Below are 24,676 nucleotides of genomic sequence, written 5' to 3' on the forward strand. Positions count from 1 at the left end.
GATGGAGCCACCAAGTCCATGTTTTTAACAAGTAGCTATTAACATGAGCCTACGCTCTATGGGAAATGAACACCTGACATCCTCATGCTCATGTGGGTCTACTCAGACTCGATTATTAATAAGATGAGAAGGGGCAACAGGCCCTGCTGGCCAAATGGAAATGGTATGTTCAGAGTACAGCTGGTCTGGCCCTGTCATCATCTCAGTTTTACATGGAAAAAAGAAAAAAATGGCAGCTACTCCTGTGAGGGGAACTGTGTTCTCCACTCCACCACTGAAACGAGCCTGCTGATTCAGTAGGGCTCTCACGGGTTTCTTCAATGGCTGGGCCCAGTTCACTGGCGGTTTGGCCAAGTCAAGAGCTGATGGCCCCTCTGAACAGCCGTGGCCAGCCAACCCCAACGACAGCTCTGGAAGGCCAACTGCAACGAGGCCCAGTCAGTAAGGTGGTCTGAAAAGAAAGCTATCACTCTTATCTTAGGCCATTCTTCTAAGAACCAGATATTCTGTGTTTTTACAGGCCTGTGAACTGCTGTCAAGGGCCTGGATGTCTGTCTGCTCTGCCATCTGAAAGATGGTAGGCTGGAAGATTAATGAAACCCCTCTGCAGGGCCACAAACTGTGGACATACATTGTGTCTGCTTATTGTCTGTGTCACTGGTGCAGATGCCCATTCGCTGCCCAGATCACTGTCACCACCACTGGTATCCACCATTACTCCAGATGTGGCAGCGTGCCCACCATCATGGATAGGACACAAAGTAAAGGGATTTCTGATGCAGAGGCTACCTCTATGTGTCAGACTGTGACTCCCGCCAAAATTTGGCCTGTCTCGCAGTGAGGAGGCCATATTTGCCTTGTCCACTCCTATCAAGGTGACTACATGACACCTTTGACTCTCATCCTGGGATAATCCCTAATGCCTTATCACTGTTGACATTTTTTCAGGTTACTGTCCAATCAGCTGATTTTCGTTACTCTATTGTAGCTCTTGAAACTAAACTGGCACATTTTCAGCTTTCCATACTATCTTAGTTTGGCAATGGCATGTCTTTTGCCATGAAGACCACTCAACAATGCACCAACAGTAAAAGCAATGGACATTTCATGAGCTTTACCACCCTCAACTTCCTAGCACTACCACTAAAACTCAAAGCAAAAGGGTTTCTGACTCTACCTCTCTCACGGCCTCTTGGTCTACACACCTTAGTGAGGCAGTTTGGTCTCATGTAGCCATCCCCAGAAAGTTTAGGAAGTGACATAGACTGATATCGAAAATTTGAGATTTCGCCCTGACATGGTCATTCCTGGGCCCAAAGCATTTTTCTTTCCCTAATGGGAACCCTGGGCTGGATTAACTGGTGTAGCCTCCAGGCGGCAGCCCAATCTGAAGGAGTCCTAAAAGATTCAAATGGTTTTGATTCAGCCACCAGCTATTTTTGTTGAGTACATTGCTCACCAAGTCCGTCCACATTGGCCAAAGTGGTGGACATAATGAGCCTCTGCAGATTTTGTGAACATTCCATTATTCCCCTTGCACCTGACCCTATAGACACAAGATTTGAATGCAAGTAGGGGATGAGTGGAGAAAACATAAAGTTAGAGCTTTTGTGAAGAGACCTACCAATTTCATGGCTCTGGAGAGAGAGAGAACAATAAACTGGGGACTTGGAGGAGTCACTTCAAATCCCAGGAGGCATGAGGGAGTGACAAATGCTCTCCTAGTCCCCTAAATTCAGAGCTTCAGCCTGGCGAAACAGTCACATGATCCATGTGAGTCAGGCAGCAGTAGAGGCTACTGACTCACTGATCCACTTCTAAACTTGTCATCCTCATCCATGGGCTACAAAACCAGAAAAAGTCACGTGGATGTGGCTTTTGCTGAACTGTTCTGCTGTACCCGATGCTATCAACAGCTGCTCCAAACACCGAGCTCTCCCTCACACCTGTACCAACTCCTTGGCAGGCACAACCTTGTTTCAGTCTGACTGATACAAATTCATAGGCTTGCCCTCACTCCAAAGCAGCCTTAGGTCGTGCCATGTATGGCAACCAATGCTGCAGTGCTCCGAATACCATGCATGGTGGCTTAACCAAAGCAGTATAATGGTGATCCAAATCAAGTAGCAGCAAATGCCAAACTAGAGTGACCTGAGCTCTCTGTGTGGGGGAGAGTGGACTGTGAACTGGCTCTCCACTGGGCACGAGAGCTGCTTTCTGGAACATCTATTGCCCCCTATTATTATTGATATGACACCAAAGATCAAGTCATAACAAACTCCCTTGTATGACGCATAACAGATAAAAGACTTCATTAAGACGTACTGGTCTCTGCCTGGGATTTATTCACTTAGGCTGAGTCAGAAACCCTGGGGTGTGTGTGAAGACGAAGAAGGGTGGAGTCAATATTGCAAGTTGGCCTCATCTTGCTGTTTGGAATCCTACTGATCACAGCTCAAATCAAATGCTGTATGAGACAAGCCGAATAGATTTGGTCCCAGCCTCTGTTGGCCCAATTAATCAGAGTGACCCCGGAGAGGCATACTTATGTGAAAATTCATCACCAGTCAAGACAGCATAGGAAAAACTGTTGGTTATTGGGAGACAGAGTTTCCTTTGGGCCTCTTAAGTCTTGCTGAATGGATCAAAAATGCATGGCCTTAGCTTCCCTTTCACCTGGGCCATTGGCTCAGGGTGTTTACACATCCGATATCCTCAAGAAATGAGATCATGTTTATCCCCAGAAAAAGAGAAGGTTTGCTTACTGCTTGCTATAAAAGTGGTGGATTCTTGTACATTCTTACAGTTCAATAAATGGATCTCATCTGCAACGCAAACCCACTACTTGCATAGAATCCATCTGGACCATATCGTGTCACCCGTTGGAACTGGGGCAAAAGAAGCTGGCATAAATATGTTAACACTTATGCAATATGCTGTGCCGTAAGTAACAAGTCCTTTGTGACCAATGAGTCTTATATCTACTGCCAGTACCCATGATACATTAACAGGCAAGCTTAGTTTTCAAGTAGAGTAAAAATCAATTCCCAGACCCAGCATGCTTATGTCTAGCTTGAAAGATAGCTGATACGAAGCCCCATTCAGGCAACCATCCCTATACCTGATGTTGAAATACGAACTTACATAGATGTCCCAAAGTTGAAGCTACTCATCCTAGATTCTTTGATGCAAACAAGAGAAAACCATTAACATATGAATGTGAAAATCAGGACCACTTCCCTATCTTCTAGAAACTAAACCCATGGGTTGTCCTACAGGAATTCCACATAAAACTGGAATTCTTCACTTCAGTTCCCCCATAGCAAAACCCCTATGAATGGTAACTGTTACTACCACTTCACTACATTATAGTGTGGAGAAGGAATTTTAAGTATTTGATATATTGTTATACTCTAGTTTAAGGGGGAAGGGTGATTTGGGATATGGCCTGGATGGTGAAGGGAGTGAATAAGGAAAGCTACTAGCCATGGGCAATATATATATTTTTAATTCCAAGCCTGATTTTTAGAAGTACCATCAGCCAATCAATCAATCAATTAATAAACTAACCAAACAGTAAGCTTACCCTCATGGAGACAGAAAAATGGCTAAATAAACATTACTTATAAAATTAGGTCAAAAGGGAGGGAAAACAGGAAACATATATCAAATTCCAAGATAAAAGGAGTTGAGAAATATAATTTTATTTCCATTATCAAAAATCCTACTAAAGCAAAGTATTAGGGTTCAAAATTCACTTTCAGAAATGTAATAAAAAGACTCAAATGTCATCAAGTAATTTGTGTATAATTGCAAAATATTTGTTTACTAGCTATTACTCACTGTTAAAAGCAAATAATAAAGAAGCTAAGAAAGAGGATGAAATAACAATTTAGAAGTAAAATTATAAAAGCAAACATTAAACAACTTCAGAGCTATGTCCAGACTTCTAGCTGAGTATCAAATGTGATCAGTAAATATTCTAGATTTACTGCTTTGCAATGTATATGATTATAACCAACAATGCTAAAAATGAGGAAAATTCACATTGCTTCAGAAAGGAATTTCATATTCACTTGTCTCCACAATTCATTAAAAATAAAAATGGTTTTAGAGAACAGACATGACCTTGATGGATGACCATGTCTCTGTGCCCCCCCCCCCCCCACCCATCCCCTCCATGAGCCATAGGAAAAGGGAGATACGTGTATCCGTAACACACTGTATCCTCCTGGATAAGCGATGCTTCTGGCACCATCTGAAGGCAGAAGACATGGGTGATACAAGGACGCTGCTAGAGTGGTTGCTGCATACAGTAAACAGATGCAAATACTTCAAAACTACCCATAATTTCAAAACAATGATAAAACCTTAAACATATCTTATAAATCACATGAAGGAAACTCTTTAGAACAATGACAAAAAAAGAATCCAACTTTAGTTCTTTGTTGTAGAACTTGGAACTTTTCCATCACCAGAGTCTAATGTAGCAGGGTTAAAGGGGGGTGCGTGATCACCCCAGAGAATGGACTGTATAAATGGTATCAGAGCCAGTCAAATACTAAAAGCATGAAAACAAATCTATTTTTTCCATTAAAAAGAAACCTCAGAATAATTAAAATGAATCCTACCCAAATTAAATTGCCTTGAAGTTTTCTATGCAAGGCTTTAGGCTCTACAAACACTACTTGACTTTGGCCTGCCAGGTCCTCAATCAATCATGCAGTAGCCTAAAATTAAATTGAAATGATTGGATCAAGGAAAATCAAATTTTTTAACATTTAGTTTCAGTAATGTGATTATGAAGCTTTTAGTGATATTGTAATTACTTTGAAGCTTTGAGCATATGTTTCTACTGAGAGTACTCTATGGAGGAAAGTTGCATTAGGGAAACAAGTAAATACAGACCCAAGTGAAGCAAAAATACATTTGTTGTAAAGTTAAATGCTTCAGATGGAAAAGAGACAGCGCATCCACGTGATTTATACTCTAAATATCCTGCATAGAACAACCACTTTAAAATCCCGGCTCATTCCAGGATTAAAATAATGTAACGGCGTCCCTCTAAGGCAGTGGTTCTCAACCTTCCTAATGCCGCGACCCCTTAATACAGTTCCTCATGTTGTGGTGACCCCCAACTATAAAATTATTTTCGTTGCTGCTCTATAACTGTAATTTTGCTACTGTTATGAATCATAATGTAAATACCTTTTTGTTTTCCAATGGTCTTAGGCGACCCCTGTGAAAGGGTCATTCGACCCCCAAAGGGGTCGCAACCCACAGGTTGAGAACCACTGCTGAGTCTAAGGGCAAGCATTAGAGAAGCAGTAAGGAACAATGTGAAAGGATGGGGTAAAAGAAGAAAAGTCATTGTCCTGGGCTGGCATCAATTTTTGCACAAGAAAATGTAACAGACTAAAATCTCTCTCCTAAAATTAATGAATCATCTTCCCAGAATATGAGGTATTTAAATATACATAGTATACACCCAAATCAAACCATACAGTAGTTACTACCCCTATCTATTAATTCCTCCATCCATTTCAACACTTACTGGGATGATGCTGGGCACTGAGGCCACAAAGATACAGGCAGGGCGCCCCACCCCCAAGGCAAATCCCAGCAGAGTGAGGACTCTTCTAAGGAGGCACCTGGACAGCAGACACAGGGAGGGAGATTGGGGAAGACGCAACAGGAGGCCAGACGGTGGGCTCCTCTCCTTTGACGCATATCTTCACTTATTCAATAATTATTTATTAAGTACAAAGCAAACTTCTTCCCTCAAGAAGGATGCAGATATGTAAACACACAGCATTAAAATGGAATGAGAGTAGATATTTAAACCTTAGCAGGAAAATGATCCTGTCAAAATAATCTGAACTACACCAACCTTTTGAAGGATCTGTTTATTCTGATTATATCAGGGCTCAGAGGATCTGTCCTAATAGTTTAAAGATTCTAAGTAGGAAGCAGTGCAATAGACTCAAGAGTGGTGAATTTAGCCACTGCCAGTTTTATTTTTTATTTGAATTCATGTCTCACTGTCAGCCACAAACACTGCCATATTTTACTGTCTTAAGGAGCCCCGATTCAATAACTTATGTTCCCTTCCACTGACCACTGCTTTCATTCAAGTTTGCTTCCTGTGCCCAAATGGGCCTCAGGGTTCAACCCAGAGCGTCCATTGTGCACACCTGCTTCTCTTCATGAAATTGGGGAAGACCAGATTAGTACTGTCATAATTTCTAGGCTACAAAAGTAAATGAGGGGCCGGCCGAACGGCTCAGTTGGTTAAGAGCTCACTTAAGAGTATGAGCTCAGAGCAACAGTGGTTCGAGTCCCGGCCTGAGCTGAGCTGCCACTGAGCTGCCAACAGGTGGCAGGATGGCTCAGCTAAAAAAAAAAAAAAAGTAAATGAGTGATAGTCACTACGGCCCTGCTGCCAAAGCTATCTTTCTAAAAAGAAATCTGACCATGCCCATTGCTGACGTTAAGACCAAGTACGTTCCTCGTTAATCACAGAGCAAAACGCGAATTCTACAGTGTGCCGTGGGAAACTGCCATGGCTAGGCCCCACCCTCGTCACCATGATCCCACTTCAGTTCCTCCTCCACGCTTCTTATGCTCTATCCCTGTCACCTACTCCCCAACACGGGTCTGCTTACAAGACCCCATGTCCTGCTCTGTCTGCATTTTCTTACTTGTCTGCTCAGGAGACTGGTCAGCCCTGAAGGTGCAGCTCAAATCCCACCTCTGTCCTGGAGGTGCCCCTGCGTTGTCACTCAAGTAAACATGCTTCCATGACAGCTCCCTTCTTGGGGATCACTATTTTGCTAGTGTAGACAGCATCTTCACTAAATTGTCACGTTCTCATTTAGATATGCAGACTGGGTGCCTGTCACAGGTCCTGTAACTTACAGTCTCAATAAATGTTTGTGGAATTTAACATTTATTCTCTTACTTCTTTTTTCCAATAAAAATGAACTTTTTCTTTTCTTACAAGTCAAATCCTGCATCTATTTTAAAAATGTACCCCATTTTTCCCTTAGCATTCCTCTTGACTGCACTACCAATGTGTAATGAAATATTTTCCAAATATTTCAGCTAAAACTGCCTCATGAAACCAAACTCTGTACTGACACCTTCAAAATAAATGAAGCAAATTAATCTACACAATTTTATTCTCTTTTGTTCTTCATAACTTTACTAGAATTTATTTAAAACTTCTAACTGCGTAATTTTCAACCTAGCCAGATGAGTAATTATTTACAAAGGGCAAGACAATGTTAAAATATCTCAGGAGCATTTTGTCTAGAGTTCATAGCGAACTGGCCAATCAGAAATCAAAATATTCATAAACCGTTATTTGCTCCTTCTTCGCCTGACCATGTGTTGCTATTTCCTGTCCTATTTCCTGTCAAAAGCATGATGGAACTTCTGGGGCTTTCCAGGGTACAAGTGAGCAACCTGGTCAGCAAATCCCCGTGTACCCCACTGTCTGGGTCCTGGAGAGCCCCACGGTCTTTTGCCACCTGGGAACACTACCTTGAAAAGCGAGTTACATCCTTGACCAGTGTATTAACTAATCCATACACACACAAATATCCGATCCCTCATGTGTAACATGACTGCACTGCCATTAAATGACCTCAGACAAGGGGAAATCGGGTAGCATCACTGTCAATCCCATGTCCTATAGCTGTCACCCTCAGTTCATTGAAAGGCTCACCAAAACCAGCTTTCACATGCTGGCGGCCTTAATGGTAACTGGGGTTGGCTGGCTGGCCAGGGCCTCCTCCAGATGGCCACGTCCTCACACGAAACCTGCAAATCTGACCTTACACAGCAAAAGGGACTTCCACGGAGGCAACTAAATTAAGGGGGACTCTCCTGGCGGCCCCTAAAGGTAGTCACAGTGATGTTAGAAGAGGACGGCAGAGGGAGATGGGACTACAGCGGAGGAGAAGCCTGGGCCCGCAGACCAGAGTCCGGAGTGAGGCAGCCCAGAGCCAGGAAGGCGCCTGCGCAAGTGGGAGAGGATTCTCTTGCAGTGTCCAGGGGGACCGAGTCCTGCTAACACCTTGATCTGGGCTCCTTAACACTGTCTCTGGACTTGCGGCCTCCAGAACTGCTTTCAGCCACCAAACTTGCAGTAACTTGTTACAGCAGCAACAGGAAACTAATACTGTTACTGAGCCTGGCTCGGTAGTGTATAATACTACCGAAAAAAGTTAGTGACACTATCGTGGCAATGCTTGTTTTTCAGGAAGCACTACTTTCATGACCAAAACATGAAATTACTTGATGCTAATACCAGTAATTTACCTGACATAATTTGTCACAAAAGTATAATCAATCAGCTCTACATATATTACAATGCTGATGCATTTGTCCTATGCTTAAGACTGTATTTATAACATTTATTGCATTTCTGTATTTCCAAAATATTATATGCTTAATGTTGAATATCTGAAAAACATAGAAAACCACAATGAAAAAAAAATCCCATAACTCAAAGATAATAATTTTGAGGTAAACCTCCCAATATTTTTCATATGTAAATGGCTACTAATGCTACCGAGATTTCAGTTATGGTAACTAAGCTCTTACATTAAATCTTTTAAAATATTTCTTAACTATTAAAGAATTCACACATATTTATCAGTCTTAGGTCATTAATTTTTATCATCTTGTTGTAATCATTGCTTGAGGGCAAAAAAAGTTATGTCACCTCCAGAAACTTGACCTCAAATGGCTTCACCACCCCTTGTCTGACTAACTTTACCAGCATAACTTGCATTCTACTGAGCATGAAATAAATTGGCTGCAGAAGCCAGAGGGGTTTTTAATAAATTTGTACACAAAGAATTGTGACAACCATGACTAGACCCACTAGAGAAGTTCCTTAGATGTTGTTAAGCCCCAAATAAAAACTATTTGAGAACCCTCCCACCTCAAAAAAAAAATAATGGAGTGATAAAAAGCCCTGCAGTGTTGTGGTGCCCAGTACTTGTCAGGGTATAAAGACAAGCATATAGACCCAGTATAAAGCTCTAGCATCATACATCAGGAATAAGATTATTTGGTGATTTCCTTGAAATCAAGCTGATGGGGAAAAAAAAATCTGCAACTTTACATTTAATAGAAACTTTTCATGTAATGAGAAATTGCATCAGCCACACACATACACAAAATAGGCAATAAAGAAGAAAACTCTAGCGAGGACCATGGTAAAGGAAGAAATCCCCTTATCTACCACTGGCTGGGATTTCACCATTTCCTAAATGAACAAGAGCAGGAAACAAAATATCAGATCTCCACTATTTGTACTGTGTAACTATGTTTCAATTCACTTCACAGTAAAACACATGCTATTCCTATCCAACACTGAATTCAGGCATCTCCAATTAAAAACATCGTAGGTGTTGCATTGCCACCCAAACCAGCAGCCGGTGGCTGCCAACTGACTTGTGTCCTATACACCCTTTGTGGTCCGCAGCCCAAACGAGCAACCACTCACAGGATGCTGCCTCAGGTGTGCTTAAACCTGTCCCTCTCACTCCCCAAGGACATGCCAGGGAGCTGGAAAGGACTCAGAGCTAGAGTTCAAGGCTGGAGTGGAGACCCGGAGCATGAGTTATTATTCTCAAACTTTTGTTTCTCCAGGCAGGAAGCCTAACTGTTTGCCTGTCCTTTGGCCAGCGCAAAATTCATCACTCCCCCAAACTCTGGCTTAAGGAAGGAAAAGTTGTCATCAAACAGTTTTGAGCCTACAAACAGTTTTGCTGCAGACAAGACAGGAGCCACCGTGGTTCCTGGTCTGTTTTGCCTCATGACCGTCCTCGTCATGACCCTCAGAAGCGTTTTTTTATAACCAACAGCCAAGCCTGGAGGGAACTCCAGGGGCGGGGAGCGAAGAAAGCACTCACCTCTCCATTATGCAGACACCAGAGGCTCTTGTGAGAGAATGGATGGAATGTGAAAATTCCAGCCTCTGAGAAAATCAAGGAATGCAGAGAAAAGGGGAAATACAGGCTGGATGCTAAATCAAAGGCTCACCTCACAGACACAGACATTGCCAACTTTCAGTCCTATTTCTCCATGTTACTAATAGTGCCGAGTGACTTTCAGATGCGTGACTCCTGTCTTCCCATGTTCTGGAAAATGGATCTACTCTGTACTACAAGCTTAAAAAACCACTATGTAGTTACACAAGGCTTCATCTCAGGTCATCTGATTTATGCTCTGAAACTCAAAAAACATTTAATAATAGGAATACCTGGTATGTTCATCAATTATATAAATTAAATAATGAAAGTATCTCAATTGGAACACCAATATTAGTTCCGTAATCATTCATTTTTTTCCTAATATGATGAGGGCAGGGTGGATTTGAGGGATGGGTAAGGTTGCCATATATTGTACATCCCAATTTTTCTCTCTTTCAATATTAAGGACTCTAACATTACCCTTTATAGGGGACCCTGTTCACGTCTCACAAGAATATTGGAGAAATCATCAAGAACCCATCAATACTCTTAAAAATAGTGTTCAAGGGTGCTTTCAGTACGTGGCAGGCATCTAAGTTACACAGATCCTGCAGAGGAAGCGACTCTACTCTGCACTCTGCTGTGTCACATGGTAGCTCCAGCTCCAGCAGCCTGTCCTCTCCATGTAGAGAAGAAACTATACAGAGAACCCTAAACATCGTGGGCCGCATATCAAAGAGGGAAACAGATTATTTTTGGAACACAGATAAATTTAAAACTTAGGTAGCATGAAAAACAGCATACCTGTCAATAAAAGATAATACATTCTACAAAAATAATAATTCTTTTAGAAATAAGTCCCTTGATCAGAGATGAGTTAATGGCATATCAAATCAATGCCATCACCCTGAGAAAAGCCATCTCCTGCCCCACAACTGCCCTGTTACTCAGTGATCTCAAGATCACTGCCTGCTTGAGAGACAGCAGAAGTCATTAACGGTTACCTGGACTTCTTGGCACCATTGGCGCCATACTGCAGCTTTCCATTATGGCCGCAGATGTCTTTTCAAAATACCGTCCACTCATAATGCTGTTGTGTATGCAATGGTTCAGTAACTCCTCCCTGCTGCCAACTGAAAACCCACCCCCCTGACACTGCTCACATACCAGGTCCTTCTGGCCTGGCGCCAGCCTCCTCCTCTTGCCATGGCCTCACCACATGCCCTCTATCCCATTCTTCCCTCACCGCCCTCCTCCACCCCAAACCTCAGCTCCTGTCTTCCCCCCAGTTTAGAATGCTGCCTTCATCTAGTTAACTCCTACTCCATCAGGACAACTGGAAACAGTGGACCCCCTGGGCTCTTAGCTGCCTTCTCCAGGGCTCCCCTGTGTAAACTTTTATCATGGTCCTTCCTATTCAGATTGCAAGCCTTTATTTTTCTGTGCACTTTCTACACTACGAGCAAGGGCCTGACGAAGAGTAGTTGCTAAAATCTTGGTGGATTCTAGCGGAGGAGCTAACTGGTTCAGACTGAGAAATGGGTGAGAGGTGATATACAGGTGGAGGCTTACAGAAAACTTTATATAAAGTTGGTAGCATCTGGAATGGATCTTGAAGGATGAACAGTAGTTCCCGAAGGTACTACGGAGAGGAAAGGCATTCAAAGCTGAGAGAATAAGGTGAGCAACAGAAAAGAGACCTGAAAAACCATGGTGTGATGGTGTATGTGTATTCAGATGGATGCACACCTTTCTAATTACTCGGCTTCTGCCGGGAAGATGGTAGAGTCCTTACCTTAAATATATGTCTTATCAGTCCAACTATGTCCCAAACTCATTGGGGACGGTATGACTTTTGGTGAATGACTTTTGAAAGTTACCTATATTGTATTTGATTCTCTGTGTCCCTTCCCCACAGGCAATATATGCACATGCACCACCCAGGTGGAGCCCTTCTGCACAGTACTACCCAACCCAGTGCCTTGGAAAGAAATGACACCAAAATCATTTTTGTGAATTGAAATACATACTAATGCAAGGGAGAAAGTTTTCTATTTAATGAAAATAGGTATTTGGATAACCTGGTGGAAGTCCTAGGTAATCAGGACACAGTGATGGGGGGAAGAGTTGCATGATTGCAAGTCCTTTTATCCAAGATTCTCTCCTACAGGATGAAGTAAACAAGTGGGAAGGGGGGGGGGAGGGCTGCACCATACATCAGCCAGCTGTCACATGAATCTCTTTCTTTAATACTGCAAGACTTAAGAGAGAAACCATTCAGATTACTACAAAGACACATTTCAAATGAGCTCATTAAATGCAAATTAAAACAGAAACACCGAATAGGCACCAGCCCACAATTAAAGGCTGAAGAAACAGCAGGTAAGAAACAATTTTCACTGATCAAAGAACTAAAAGCTAACAGAATAAAGTATTCTGCATTGAAACTGCTTTCATGAATATGAAGCATTTCAAAGATTTTTTTTTAATTTTTCAAAGAAGCTTTGGAGGTAGAAATGGATTTGCATTATCTTAATACAAAGTGCTTTCATTGTCTCATTTCAAGCAATGAAGCTGAGCTCTCAAAAAAAAATGCAGACTTCAAAAAAATCCTTAAATATAGTTCCAAATTTGAAAAGGGCATAGGTCATCATTTTACAGCCTTTGGATCCAAAGAACTGTACATATTTATGCAAAATCTTTTATGCAAAAATTTAGTAGAACTTGTTTTGTGACATAATTCTACCTCATCATAAACAAAAGCTTTAGAGCCTCCTCTGGGAACTTATAATGAAGAATGGGTCATTCTTCATCTATAATTATTGAAATGTCAGGGCAAGTAGCAGTACACAGTATATTCAACCAGAAATATAAATTCTGAGACTTTAAAATTCACCACAACAAGCTTTAAAACAAATATTCAGGTTTGTGGGCAAATAGTAAAGTTAGGCTGCACATTCATGGTGGCAGCGCATTGATTCCTGTTTTTTTCACTCATGAATCCCTGGCACCTGGAGCAGTACTGGGAACACAAATACTGGGAACTCAAGTATTGCATCTGCTTTCGTAAAAATAAAGCATTATAAAATAAGGAGAGGATTTTTTTCCTTAAATTCATTTTAAAAATTACAATATACTGTTTTTCATCTATCAGAAGGCAAAAATAAAAATATTTTATAGGACACGGGAGGAAATGGGCACTCTTACAAACATTGTCAGAGAGGTCAGGACAGTTGTGCAGCTTGTGCACTGCTCAAAGGCACTGTTCCTGGGGAGAGGGGAGCTAGGAAGAGAGAGGAAATCCAGTAGGCACTCTGGGGAGAATGTCTTTCTGTGATTTTTCAGCCAGAGGGGCAAGGCAGCTCTTTGCTACCCTGTTGTGATAGACAGGAGTGTAAAATAGGGCGACTTACTTTAGAACAACTTGGAAATACCTTGCAAAATCTGAAATCTACAAACCCTCAGTCTAGAAAACCCACCCAGAAATTGTAATATAAAGTTTTTACTTTACATATATACATACATATGCAAATAAAATAGGAACACAAACATTCCTGATGATAGCAATTGTCTGTAAATTTACTGAATGCTCATTTATTGGAAACTATTTGTGTAATTTATGTACATCCATAAAATAAAAACTGGGCAGGAATTACCATCGGGTGGATTTGCACATGCAGATATGTAAGTTTCTAAGAGATGTTAAGTTAAACAAAGTACAGAAGAGACAATGTTATAATTATCATTTTTGGGGTTTTTTTCAATCAATCAAAAATCTTGATTAAGATTTTTGAATTTGAGAGTAAGACATTAAATTTGAGTTTCAATACTGGCAACATTGCTGTACATATATCCACGCACTTCAATATCTGATACTACTCACATACCAATCCAGTTCTATAAGACATTTAGAATATGCCACAAATATCACCATTAAAATTCAAATTTTAAACACAAAGAATTGCTAATTTTTAAAAAGGGTGAAATACATTTTTAACAGAGATGCCAAAAGTTACATTTTTCTGAGTTGAATTTTCTTAAGGTTTTTCCGTTCTGCTTTATATTATCTTGAAGTCCTTCTCCATACTTCTCTCAAAGTCATAATTTTTCACCGACTTCAATTAAATTATGTTTCTGTAGCTGTCTGGGTCAGGGCAATTAACATATCAATCATTATCCAAGTAAGAACTGTAAGTGCTTTTGAAACAGTCTCAGTGCCAAGAAGGAAATCTGGGTTTTAGAGGAGAAGGAAGGTAATTTTATTGATAGAGAGATAATACCTTATTCTTATTCTACCAAGTAACTTATTTCCTCAAAAGTGACCCAAAATTTAAATAAAGTAGAAGAGTATTATTTGCATTAAAGAGGGTATAGCAATTAAAGAGAGCACAGGCAGGAAAAGGGCAAGTTCTGAGTAGCACAGGTCTTTAAATATAAAAAAAAACAATCCTCAGATATATAGTTACATATAATTTGATCTCCAGCTGATCACTGGGTATAAGCTGTAATGCCTTTCCTGGCTCCAAAGTTTAGTCACAGAAACAGAAACCCATCATTCTAAGACTTCCCTTCAATTGCTTCCATTTTCACTTACCTTTACACAACCAAGCCCAAAACTGACAATTAAGATTTTTATTAAAATATGCTCACCGACAGATTTAGACAATGCAACTAGTTACATAAAATAATTCATTGCACATTGTACTCATGATTGTTATGGGTAAGGTACTTTTCTTAGGCTGGGGCATGGGTTCAATTATTTATGTTGTAAAACTCTTATTTGCACTGTGTGATGAAGAAGAGCTGGAGTATGAGAGAACATTTTTAAAAATCTACCTTATAGTCTTCACATCAATACCAGTTATTGAGAGCTGTCGAATCATCACATCCAAAGATCACTCTTCCTTCCTGTGTCCCAAAATCCCAAGTAAAGACTAAACAAAACTGCCTAAGTATATTTCAACCTAACAGTTATTTATATAAACATTTATTAGATAATAATTTAGAATTTAGTGATGATTTTTACATCTTAAGTCCCTGTCTTTATATAGCTTTACCATAAATTTCTTTCTTTTAAAATTATCCACACAGTAGATTAAGTTGAATATAAATAACATTTGCACAACTGTCTTCAAAATAAGGTATACTTTTTCTGTAGAAATACTGACAGCAAGGATTTTGAAAAATTTCTTCTACTCGGTTTTCTGATTCAGTTCAAATTCCTGCTTACAAGTGGATCTTATGTAACCGTCACCTAAAAAGACTCAAAAGATTCATAAAAGTGTATACATTTCTCTTAATTTGGTAACTTTGAAAAGTCGTACCATGCTAGAAAATTAAGAAAACCTGACAACATCCTTTGGTTTTTATCATCGCTGCAAAGGCGGTGTCCGTTAATTCTCCCAGTAATAGGCAGAACGTTTTACATTTTAACATTCATTTAATAAATGAAAGACTTAAGAAGAGCTTATCAGTGCACGCAAACTCACACATTTTAAAAACCCACCTCTCATCTTTCTGGATAGACTACATCTGACTTTAAAGGTACTTGTTGCAATCAAAAGTGTTAAATGGCTCCCATCAGGAATAATCTCCAAATAAGCTCACCAAGCCAAGACACATTCTAGCGCAAGTCTCTGTCACGATAAACTCCCAAAACTCCCGTAATAAACCATGGTGGACACTGAGAGGCAACGTTTTCTAATCACACCATACATCCCCGCCAATTTTCAGAGATAACCCTTAAAATAACATTGGCTTAACAACCCTGGGAGTAGAGGAATTTTGCTATGTTGTACGTTTTAGTGTTTATAAGCAATTCTAATCGCCACTTCCCAAGTTTTACTCACAATAACGCACCTAGGTCATTTTATGTTTGAGAAAACAATAATTTTGCATAATGAACCGCTAAATCATTATGCAAAAAGGTCTACTTGTTGCTACTATTTACTCTTAATTATTCATTCACCTCAGAACGCCAATGAGAGATTTAAAAGAAACAATTCTAGGGAACAGGACGTTTCAATTCTTCTGAAGGAATCTGATAGGAGCCCAACCATCATCACCAGGTGCTTTCCATTAGAGTTTAATGCTCCGCTCGGATTTCCCGTCGAATCCCACAGACAGTGGGTACAGACTACAATGTCTGCCTGCGCTAAACTGGAAGACAGCAGCCAAGGTGCCCTGAGGGACGGAAAGCGGGGCGGGGCCTTCCCACCGACCCCCACGGGTCTGCGGGGGTGGGGGGCAGTGCGCTCGCGGCGGGATCGCAGGACCCCGTGTGCGCTCGGGACGGCGCGCAGGCGCACACCAGGTTCCCTCACAAAGTTGTCTTCAGTGCGAAACCTGTCAAAGCCGGGGCGGGGTGGGGGGCTTAGAACGACACACACACGTATTCTGTTGGAGCACGGCGGGCACTGGGAAGCCGGCGGCGCTGGCTGACGACAGCACAGACACCGCCGCCCTGCCACTGACAGTTGGCACCGGTGGGCACCTGGGGGTCCCCGTTGTCCGAGGCCTGGAGTGGCACCACAGCTGGGCGCATGGCGGCGCAGAGAGGCTGTACCTGACAGGCACCACGTACCGATCATGGTCACTGGGCAGGTGGAGACTGCTGGGCTGGAAAGGGCCTAAGCGCATACTGGCGCCCGCGCGCGTCTCCCACCAGCGGCGCCCTCCGGGGTTAGAATGTCCAGGACGCCCCGCCCCCGCGCCCGGCCGCTAAAATACGCACGCGCAGACGGCGCGCGGCCCCGGGCCTTCTGGGAGTTGTAGTTCTAACGCAGCTTCTCCTCACCCAGCTCGCCGCCCGCCGCCCGCCGCCCGCCGCTTTTCCGGTTTAAGGCCCAGGAAACTTTCGTCACGGAGAGGTGGGGCCATTCGGCCTCAGTGTTGATACGTCGCTTAGCAACCAGGAGGCTCACCTTTGGAAGCTTGTAGCTCCTGCCAAGGTCCAGCCCTCTCCCCGCCCCTCCCCTCCCCTCAACTCCCTTCACCTAGGAGCTGCCAAACACCTGGATCAGCCTGGGCGCTGCGAGGGGCTGAATTTCTACCATTAACGTGCTTTTTTTACAATTTTTTCCCGACCTCCTTGCCACATCCGTAAATCCCACTGATTCTTTTACCACACGTTTTTATGAGAACAAGACATTTTCTAGGAAGATGGTGGCAGAAAAAGAGACCCTGAGCTTAAACAAATGCCCAGACAAGATGCCGAAGAGGACCAAGCTGCTGGCACAACAGCCGCTCCCGGCGCACCAGCCTCACTCCCTGGTTTCTGACGGCTTCACAGTCAAAGCCATGATGAAAAACTCGGTCGTAAGTGATCTTCCTGAATTGAATGCACTCTCTCCGAATCAGGGGACACCAGGCTATAGAGGCTGGCCGGCCCTAGGATGGATTCTGAGCCCGCGTCCCGGCTGGGCTTTGCCAAAAATGGCAGTTTCTCTGCCTGTGGCAGACAGTGCCCAGCAGTGTATGGAGGTGCAGGCTAGGCTGTTAGGAGGGATTTGGAGCACAGGGATAGATGATGCCCATTCATAAGCACTTTCCTAATAACTCATGGTTTCTAGACACCCCCCCCCCGACATTACTCTTAAGCTACTTATGATGCAAAAAGACTCCCTTTACTTACTGATTCCTAAACTAGCCCTGCTCTGCAAAGGGCCTTATGGAAAGTGAGCTCTTAGAAATCTTAAACTCTTGCAAAAATTGACATGTGCTTATGTCCAGCTGGGCACATACACTCATTAAATAAGCTATAGTAAGAAACCTCATCAGTTCAACCAAGGAGATATCAGGATGTCCTAACATTTACTTTAACAACACTCTTTCTTGCAAAATGGTGTCAGCCTGTTAGAATACCGAAAGGTAACTTAATATGAAGTCTTTCCAGACAGACCTGTTAAGTAATATATATATTTTTAAATGCAAGCTCTAATTCAAGTACCTCTGGCTATTAATACAAGTCATATTTCATTTCTATTATTTGTGGTAGTTAACATATTCTCAATACTACTGAGGAAAAAAAGGTTTAAAATATACACAAATGGTTTAGCTACATGCAAGATAGGTTAAAAAAAAAAGCTTTTGTATCTGTTGAACAGCTTTAAATTTGGTATGCTAAACCAGGTTATACGACTGAGTAAGCACCTATCTGGGAAGAGATATAAATAATAAATGCAGCTTTCAGGTTTATATAATTTACACTCAGGGAGACTCTAACATATTGCATAGCAACTCATTATGTTAAATGAATATTATTGCTTTCCAGTGTCACATTATTTGTTTTACATAAATGTTGCAAACCTAATACCTTATTCCTAAGCCACATCTTTAGCATACATGAATGGAACAGATTACCTCAGGACCGCTAGGCCAGATTTCCATGGTGCTATACAAAGTGATATTCTGATTATTGGAATGTGTGTCAGTTGATTTCAATAGTTAAAAGTATTGGAAATAGACTAAAACTCCTGCTTGTTGTAGCTGCAGTCATTTTGCATGTATTTCAAAGATGACTGTTTATCAGCAATACAGAATACCATAACCATTCAAGCTAATTATTTGGTTTTTTTCTTCTGCATAATACTTATGATTATAATCCTGGTGACTTTTCAATGTTACATTTTTTCACAGGCGTAAAAAATATTGGTCAGAGTCTTTTTCTAAACCTCTGTTCATAAGCATGTTTTTTAACATAGCTTCATACTAAAGTCATAGTCCTGGAAAACCAAATATATTTCAGTATTGCCAAATGTAATAACTATGCTTAGAAGATTAAAAAAAACCACTTAATATGAAGCAGCCTTCTTTATAAACAACTTCCTTGAGATAAATTATCGTATTTTCATATTTTTAGGGAAAATTTCATAGTGTAGTATCTATTTCTCTGTTGCTCTGTTGAAATCTTCAAAACAGGATGGATAATTCTTTCACTTCATTTAGTAGAAATAATAATTCTTAGATGCAAACATTATTCATCCATCCATTCATTCATTCATTCATTCAACAACTCTTTTTGTTTGTTTGTTTGTTTGTTTGTTTGTTTGTTTGTTTGTTTGTTTTTTAGGCTAAGAACTAGTTAAACAGTTCTGGGGGTTTGGAATCAGCAAAACAAAGCCTCTGTCCTTACCACACCCAGGAAAACACTACTAACAACAACAAAATCTTGATAAAAGAAAGATAGACAATACTGTTTATACAAGTTAACTTCAATAGGATAGGAAAGAAAACCTTTTTCTTTTCATGCCCAATATTTACATTTCACCTCTTCTGTCTTCAACAGTATAGACCTTTTGGCATTGTAAGTCAAAATGCCCCTCTTTTTTTGAGGTTTATTTTTATTCAGAAAACAATATGCTGATCTCCACCTTTTCTGAATTGTAATCCCTTGTTCCAAAAGCCAACCCCCAAACCGTTTTTTCTAGTGTTGGGGCTTGCCTTCAGTTCCCTCTTCCAAACACTTGCCAGTTAAATAAGTCACATTCCAGTGCTCTTCCACAAAAGACAGAGTATTCTACCTAAAGAGTTATATGGAGACGCCTGTTGTTTCTTTGCTAGAGCCCTAGTCATATAAGTACACAAACTTGATCATAAACAGATTCAATCAGATGAGCTGTGCAAGCAGAAATCCTTAAAGTCATAATTTATGTACAAGAATGCAAAATTATTTATAAAATAATAATAAACGTAAATGACTAGTGTTTTAAATCCCGGTGTCAAATGCTACTATTCAGGTAGTTCCTTTGCTTCCTTGACATTGTTGTTGCATTCTGTATAAAAACAAGCAAGGACAAAAGTCCTGCAGTCAGAGGCTAACATTCAAATGCATACTGTTATAACGTTTGCCTGAAAAGAGTGATATGAGATACAGAAGTTGATTTCATCGTTCCTTTTCCCTTTAAAGGCCTTGTTTGTGGTGTGCTACAGCCCATATCCAGCAGCTCAGGGTGGTACCGGCCTCATCTCCGCAGACAGTAGACGTGTGCTAGGCTAATTGATCTACCTTATGAGAAAGCAAGTTAGGATAGGGACCCAAGGTTATGATACAGAAGCTGACTTCAATTTAATCTTTATATTACTCTTCTCCTTGTCAATAGACTATAGATGTTTGGTGCTCAAAGCTCAGCTGAATGGGAAAAATAATTATTATTATTCGCTTTCTTACATGGAAACTTTTATACTTACAATTCATTCAACACATAGTGGTAACGGTCAATATTTATAAATTATATATTAAGATACTGATTTGGCTGCTGTAACAGAGAACAAATAACAATAGCTTAACTAAGATGGAAGTTGCTTCTCCCACATGAAAGTCCAAATTTGTACACCATCTGGGGAGGTTGGGCCCTGTTTCCCCAAGAAATAGCTCCAGGGACATAGGAGATGTGTGTATATTTTTGCTTCGCATCCTACAGGATGATGCCCTGGACCGAGGTGGGCTTACCACCACTAGGGGCAAATCCCTACCCTCAGGAATTAAGAAAGAGGAAGCAGAGAACTTCCTTTTATGGGCATGACCCAGACACTGCACCCCACTTTCATTTACATCTCACTGGACAGAATTTACTCATAGGCCCATATTTTCCCTTTTTGCAAAAGCCTATGAACTATTGATGCTTGCAGCAATTCCAGGCCTCCATACCTGTTTTATCAGGAAAAGGTTTAAGAAAGTTCTGTAGTTCTGAAGGTACATAATCTCCAACACCTGCGTCATGCAGGCAAACAGAAAAAAGAGGTAAGAGTATCCTGCAAGGAGAGGCAGGAAGTCATGAAGGCCAAGCAGCTTCCTTGGAAGGGAGGTCCCAGAAGGTACATGTCACTTCCGCTCACATCCGTTACCAAAACTTAGTGTCTGGCCACAGACTATTTTTTTTTTCCATTAAGCATATAAATCTCAGACAATTTAATTTTTTGTTGTTGTGGTTTCAGGACACTTTCTAAATGGCTGAGCAAGGAATGGAACCTATATTTCTAGATATCTCTGACTGAACTAGTCTTCCCTTGATACTTGCTTTTTAGACTTCGGTTAATGCATGATATACAAAGAGGAGAGACACATATTCCATGTGTATCACTTGATGAATGTTAAACCAAACACACTGGTGTAACCCGCAGCCAGATCAAGAAGCATTCCCAACACCACAGAACCCCTCAGGCCCTGTCCAGCCGCTGCCCAAACACCCCCGCAAGCTCCCCTTACCCTGACTCCTCTCAGCAGACTTGTGCTTCTATACATGGAATCATAAAGTACGTAAATGTTTTGTGTCTGGCTTCTGGGATCTCCACACATCACCGCATGTGATTATGGATCCTTCATGCTCATCACCATGTAGTATTTTCATGTGTGACTACAACAATTTACTTATCCGTTCCTCTCTGTTGATGAGTATTTGTGTGGCTTCTAGGTTAGGACTGTTCAGATAATGCTGCTTGGAAAATTCCAATACATTTTTGGAGAACATATGTACCAACGTGCAAGGACCTATGCCTGGGAATTTCTGGGTCCTCAGGTATACATATGTTTGTTTTAGTAACTACATCAAAACTGTTTCCAAATTGATTTTTCAAACTTAAACTTCTGCCAGCTCTATAGGAGAGCGCTGTTTGCTCTCTAGTCTCACCAGTAATTGTTTTTTTTTTTAATTTTGCATTTTAGGTATTCTAGTGGGTGTATGATCTATCCCATTGTGCTTTTGTTATTTATTTCTACTGTGACTAGTGAAGTTTAAAAGTTTTTAATATATTTATTGGCCATTTGATTATCCTCTTAAGTGTCTTTTCAAGACTTCTGTCTGGTTTTCTCTTGGCTTGATTTGGCTTTTTTATTTGTAGTACTTTTCATTTTTCATATTCTACTCTTAATGACATAAGTCATTTGTCAAATACATGTTTGTATCGCAAGTATAGTTTCCCACTCTGGGAGTTTCCTTTCTCCTACCTTAATGGTGACTTTCATCCCTCATTTTTTAAAATATAAAAAGAAATAATTATGATTATTATTGAAATATAATATAATTAAGAAATTATATATATATATATATATATATATATATATACTTCTGAAGTGATCTGAAGTAAAATAAAATAAACAATAGTGAAACAATAAAATAAAATGTAATAAAGTAGAAAGCCTGAGCTAAAGAAAAGGAGCATCAATTTTGCCATTCATAGGGATCAGGATTGTACTGATTGATGTTCATGTTTCTTCCTAAGTTTCTTGGCATCTGTTGCTGAAAGGCGAACATTATGCCCTTCTCATTAGCACAGAAGCAGCAGCTGATCAATCCCAATTGTGAATTCAAGATTTCTCTGTGATGAATTCTCAGAGAAAGTGATCAGGGAGCATTTTAAATACAGCAGGTTCCCCACTATCGTGGTTGCTTCGTTCAACATCGTTTGGTTATAACGCTGCTGAGGAAAAAACAAGTCGATCCCATGCGGGTTCACTACCTGTGGAGTCTGCGCGCTCTCCCCCAGTGTGCGTGGGTTTTCTCCGAATACTTCCGGGTTCCTCCCACATCCCCGAGCTGCGCATGTGAGGTGAGTCAGTGTGACTACATCTTCCCAGTCCCAGTACGTGTGTGAGTGTGGCCCTGTGATGGCAGGGCGTCCTGTCCATGGTGGGTCCCACCAGGCACCCTGAGCTGCTGGGAGAAGCTCCGGCCTGAGACAACTGGAATCAGTGAGTTCGAAAGTCATTATCTTACTTATTTTTATTCATTTCCTAATTGTATGGAGAGCTCAGGTTTATTTCAGTGTTTAATATTATAAGCATTCTGGGTCTTTATTTAGATGTTTGGAGGTGTTTCCATGACCATAAATATGCCTAGGAACTTGCCTGTATCAATTAGCCCAGGTAAAACTGGTTTCGTTACGCGTAGTTGCACTTCGAGTCAGTTACAAAGAACCCACCAACACCACTGAGGCCTTACTGTATGTGCAGACCATCATATCTACAGTTTTCCCTTCTTACAAGAAATACAGTAGCAAATTTCATCTTGAGGAATTGGATTTTGCATGAGGTTAAGTGGATGTGGTACATGCGCGTCGCTCTTGGCGGTCCGGTTTGATCCAGGAATAGAATTCGCAATGCCTGCGGGAAGGAGAGTGTAGACCGTGTATGTTTTAGCTCCGGTGGTTCTCAGCTCATTTTATGACAGGAGCAAGATGGCTGCTGTTTCGTGAGGTGTCAGAAAGGAAGTGTGTGGTGCAGTGAGAGCAGAGACGAACGACCTGACCAAAGCTCGGGCTGGGAACACTTCCCGGAGAGAGTCACGTTTGCAGAAATATGAGATGAGGGAGACCCAGAGGCAGAGGCGCTGGTTAAAGGCTCTCCTCAAAGATGACACAGACCAGGCCCCCTGCTCTTTCGGTGTTCTATTTTTATTCTCTGCTGTCTTTGCCCCAAATAATTATGTCATAAATTCCATTCATAATATACATGTCTAATCTTTAAAATTGTATATATTTTTGTAGAATATATAAGCAAAGTATATGTGTACTTTATTAAAAGTACATATGTACTTACGTACACATGTTTCTACACCTTGCATATTTAGTTTGTATTATGCACAATTATAATACTTTATATGAAATTTTATGGATCCTTCTGACATGCTAATATTTTACATGTCATTACAAACTCCTCGTAAGCATTTAAAAGACTTCATAAAATTCTGTCCTTGAATATGCCATCATTTCTTAGTCATTCACCCAGATTGCTTTCAGTTTTTTTTTTATTATACATAATGTTGAAATGAATATTTTTATATAAATTTTTTCTTCTGTATTTTAACACAGCTCCTTGCAATACAATTTATGAAGTAGAATTACTGGGTCAGAGATCTTAAGGTTCTGACTCGAATGAAGGTTTGATTTATACGGACACCTGCAACGCTTGACAGCTGTTTTCCCTCCGATGGCCTCAGGTACTAGGCCTGGGGTAAGCCCCAGGCCCCGCCTGCCATCCACTCTTCCCACCTGCTACATGTTGAGGGGATCAGTATCTCAGCACCTCTGAAACCCATTCATGATCCATATTAGAAGTGTGTTGGAAACATCCAAAGCTGTGGTTCTCAGGTTGCAAATTGGAATCACCTGGAGAGCTTAAAAAATACTGATTCCTGGGTTCCACCTTCCAAGATTCTGATTTAATTGTTCTAATTATTCTAAGGTTGAGTTAATTAGTGTTTCCTAGGGATTCAGAACACATGGGGTAGAGTATTATGGGAAGATCTCAAAAAACTATTTTCCAGATAGCTATTCAATTTTTCCAGATATATATATAGAGAGAGCAATGTTCTATTCTCCACTGATTTGTTACCCTTCTGTATCATAATTATACATAATACTCAGAGATAGTTGAGAGGAATTTTTAACCAATGTAACACAATTTTCATTATTATAATTTGGTAATATATTTAGAAACTGGTGAATGTAATCTCCTGTTAATTCATATCTATATGAATGTTGATTTTAAATTTTAACTTTTTGCCATTTTAATCTTCCAGATGACCTTTTAATAATATGCAAAACTGAAATATTCCTTTGAAAATACAATGATCATATAAATCACTTAGAAAAAAATTAACACGTTTTAATAGTCTTCACTTTTAATATATTTTATCATTTCATGTTTATATACATGTATATATATATCTGTTTTCCTAATAATTTCACTT

At 40.7% G+C, this 24,676-nt stretch overlaps 2 protein-coding genes across 2 annotated transcripts in view; one reads left to right on the forward strand and one right to left on the reverse strand.

Annotated features, from left to right (window-relative positions):
- LOC109394305 (E3 ubiquitin-protein ligase parkin-like) overlaps positions 1 to 16,692 on the reverse strand; it is a 454,325-nt gene extending 437,633 nt beyond the window's left edge. The window contains exon 1 of the mRNA XM_019664249.1: positions 16,555 to 16,692. Coding sequence (XP_019519794.1) covers positions 16,555 to 16,579 — 25 coding nt within the window. The 5' untranslated portion in view covers positions 16,580 to 16,692. The remainder of the gene's footprint in view (positions 1 to 16,554) is intronic.
- Positions 16,693 to 16,798: 106 nt separating this feature from the next.
- Positions 16,799 to 24,676, forward strand: part of PACRG (parkin coregulated) — a 435,406-nt gene continuing 427,528 nt past the window's right edge. The window contains exon 1 of the mRNA XM_019664256.1: positions 16,799 to 17,306. Coding sequence (XP_019519801.1) covers positions 17,151 to 17,306 — 156 coding nt within the window. The 5' untranslated portion in view covers positions 16,799 to 17,150. The remainder of the gene's footprint in view (positions 17,307 to 24,676) is intronic.

Source organism: Hipposideros armiger, unplaced genomic scaffold (assembly GCF_001890085.2).
Source record: "Hipposideros armiger isolate ML-2016 unplaced genomic scaffold, ASM189008v1 scaffold_418, whole genome shotgun sequence".
Lineage (NCBI taxonomy): Eukaryota > Metazoa > Chordata > Mammalia > Chiroptera > Hipposideridae > Hipposideros > Hipposideros armiger.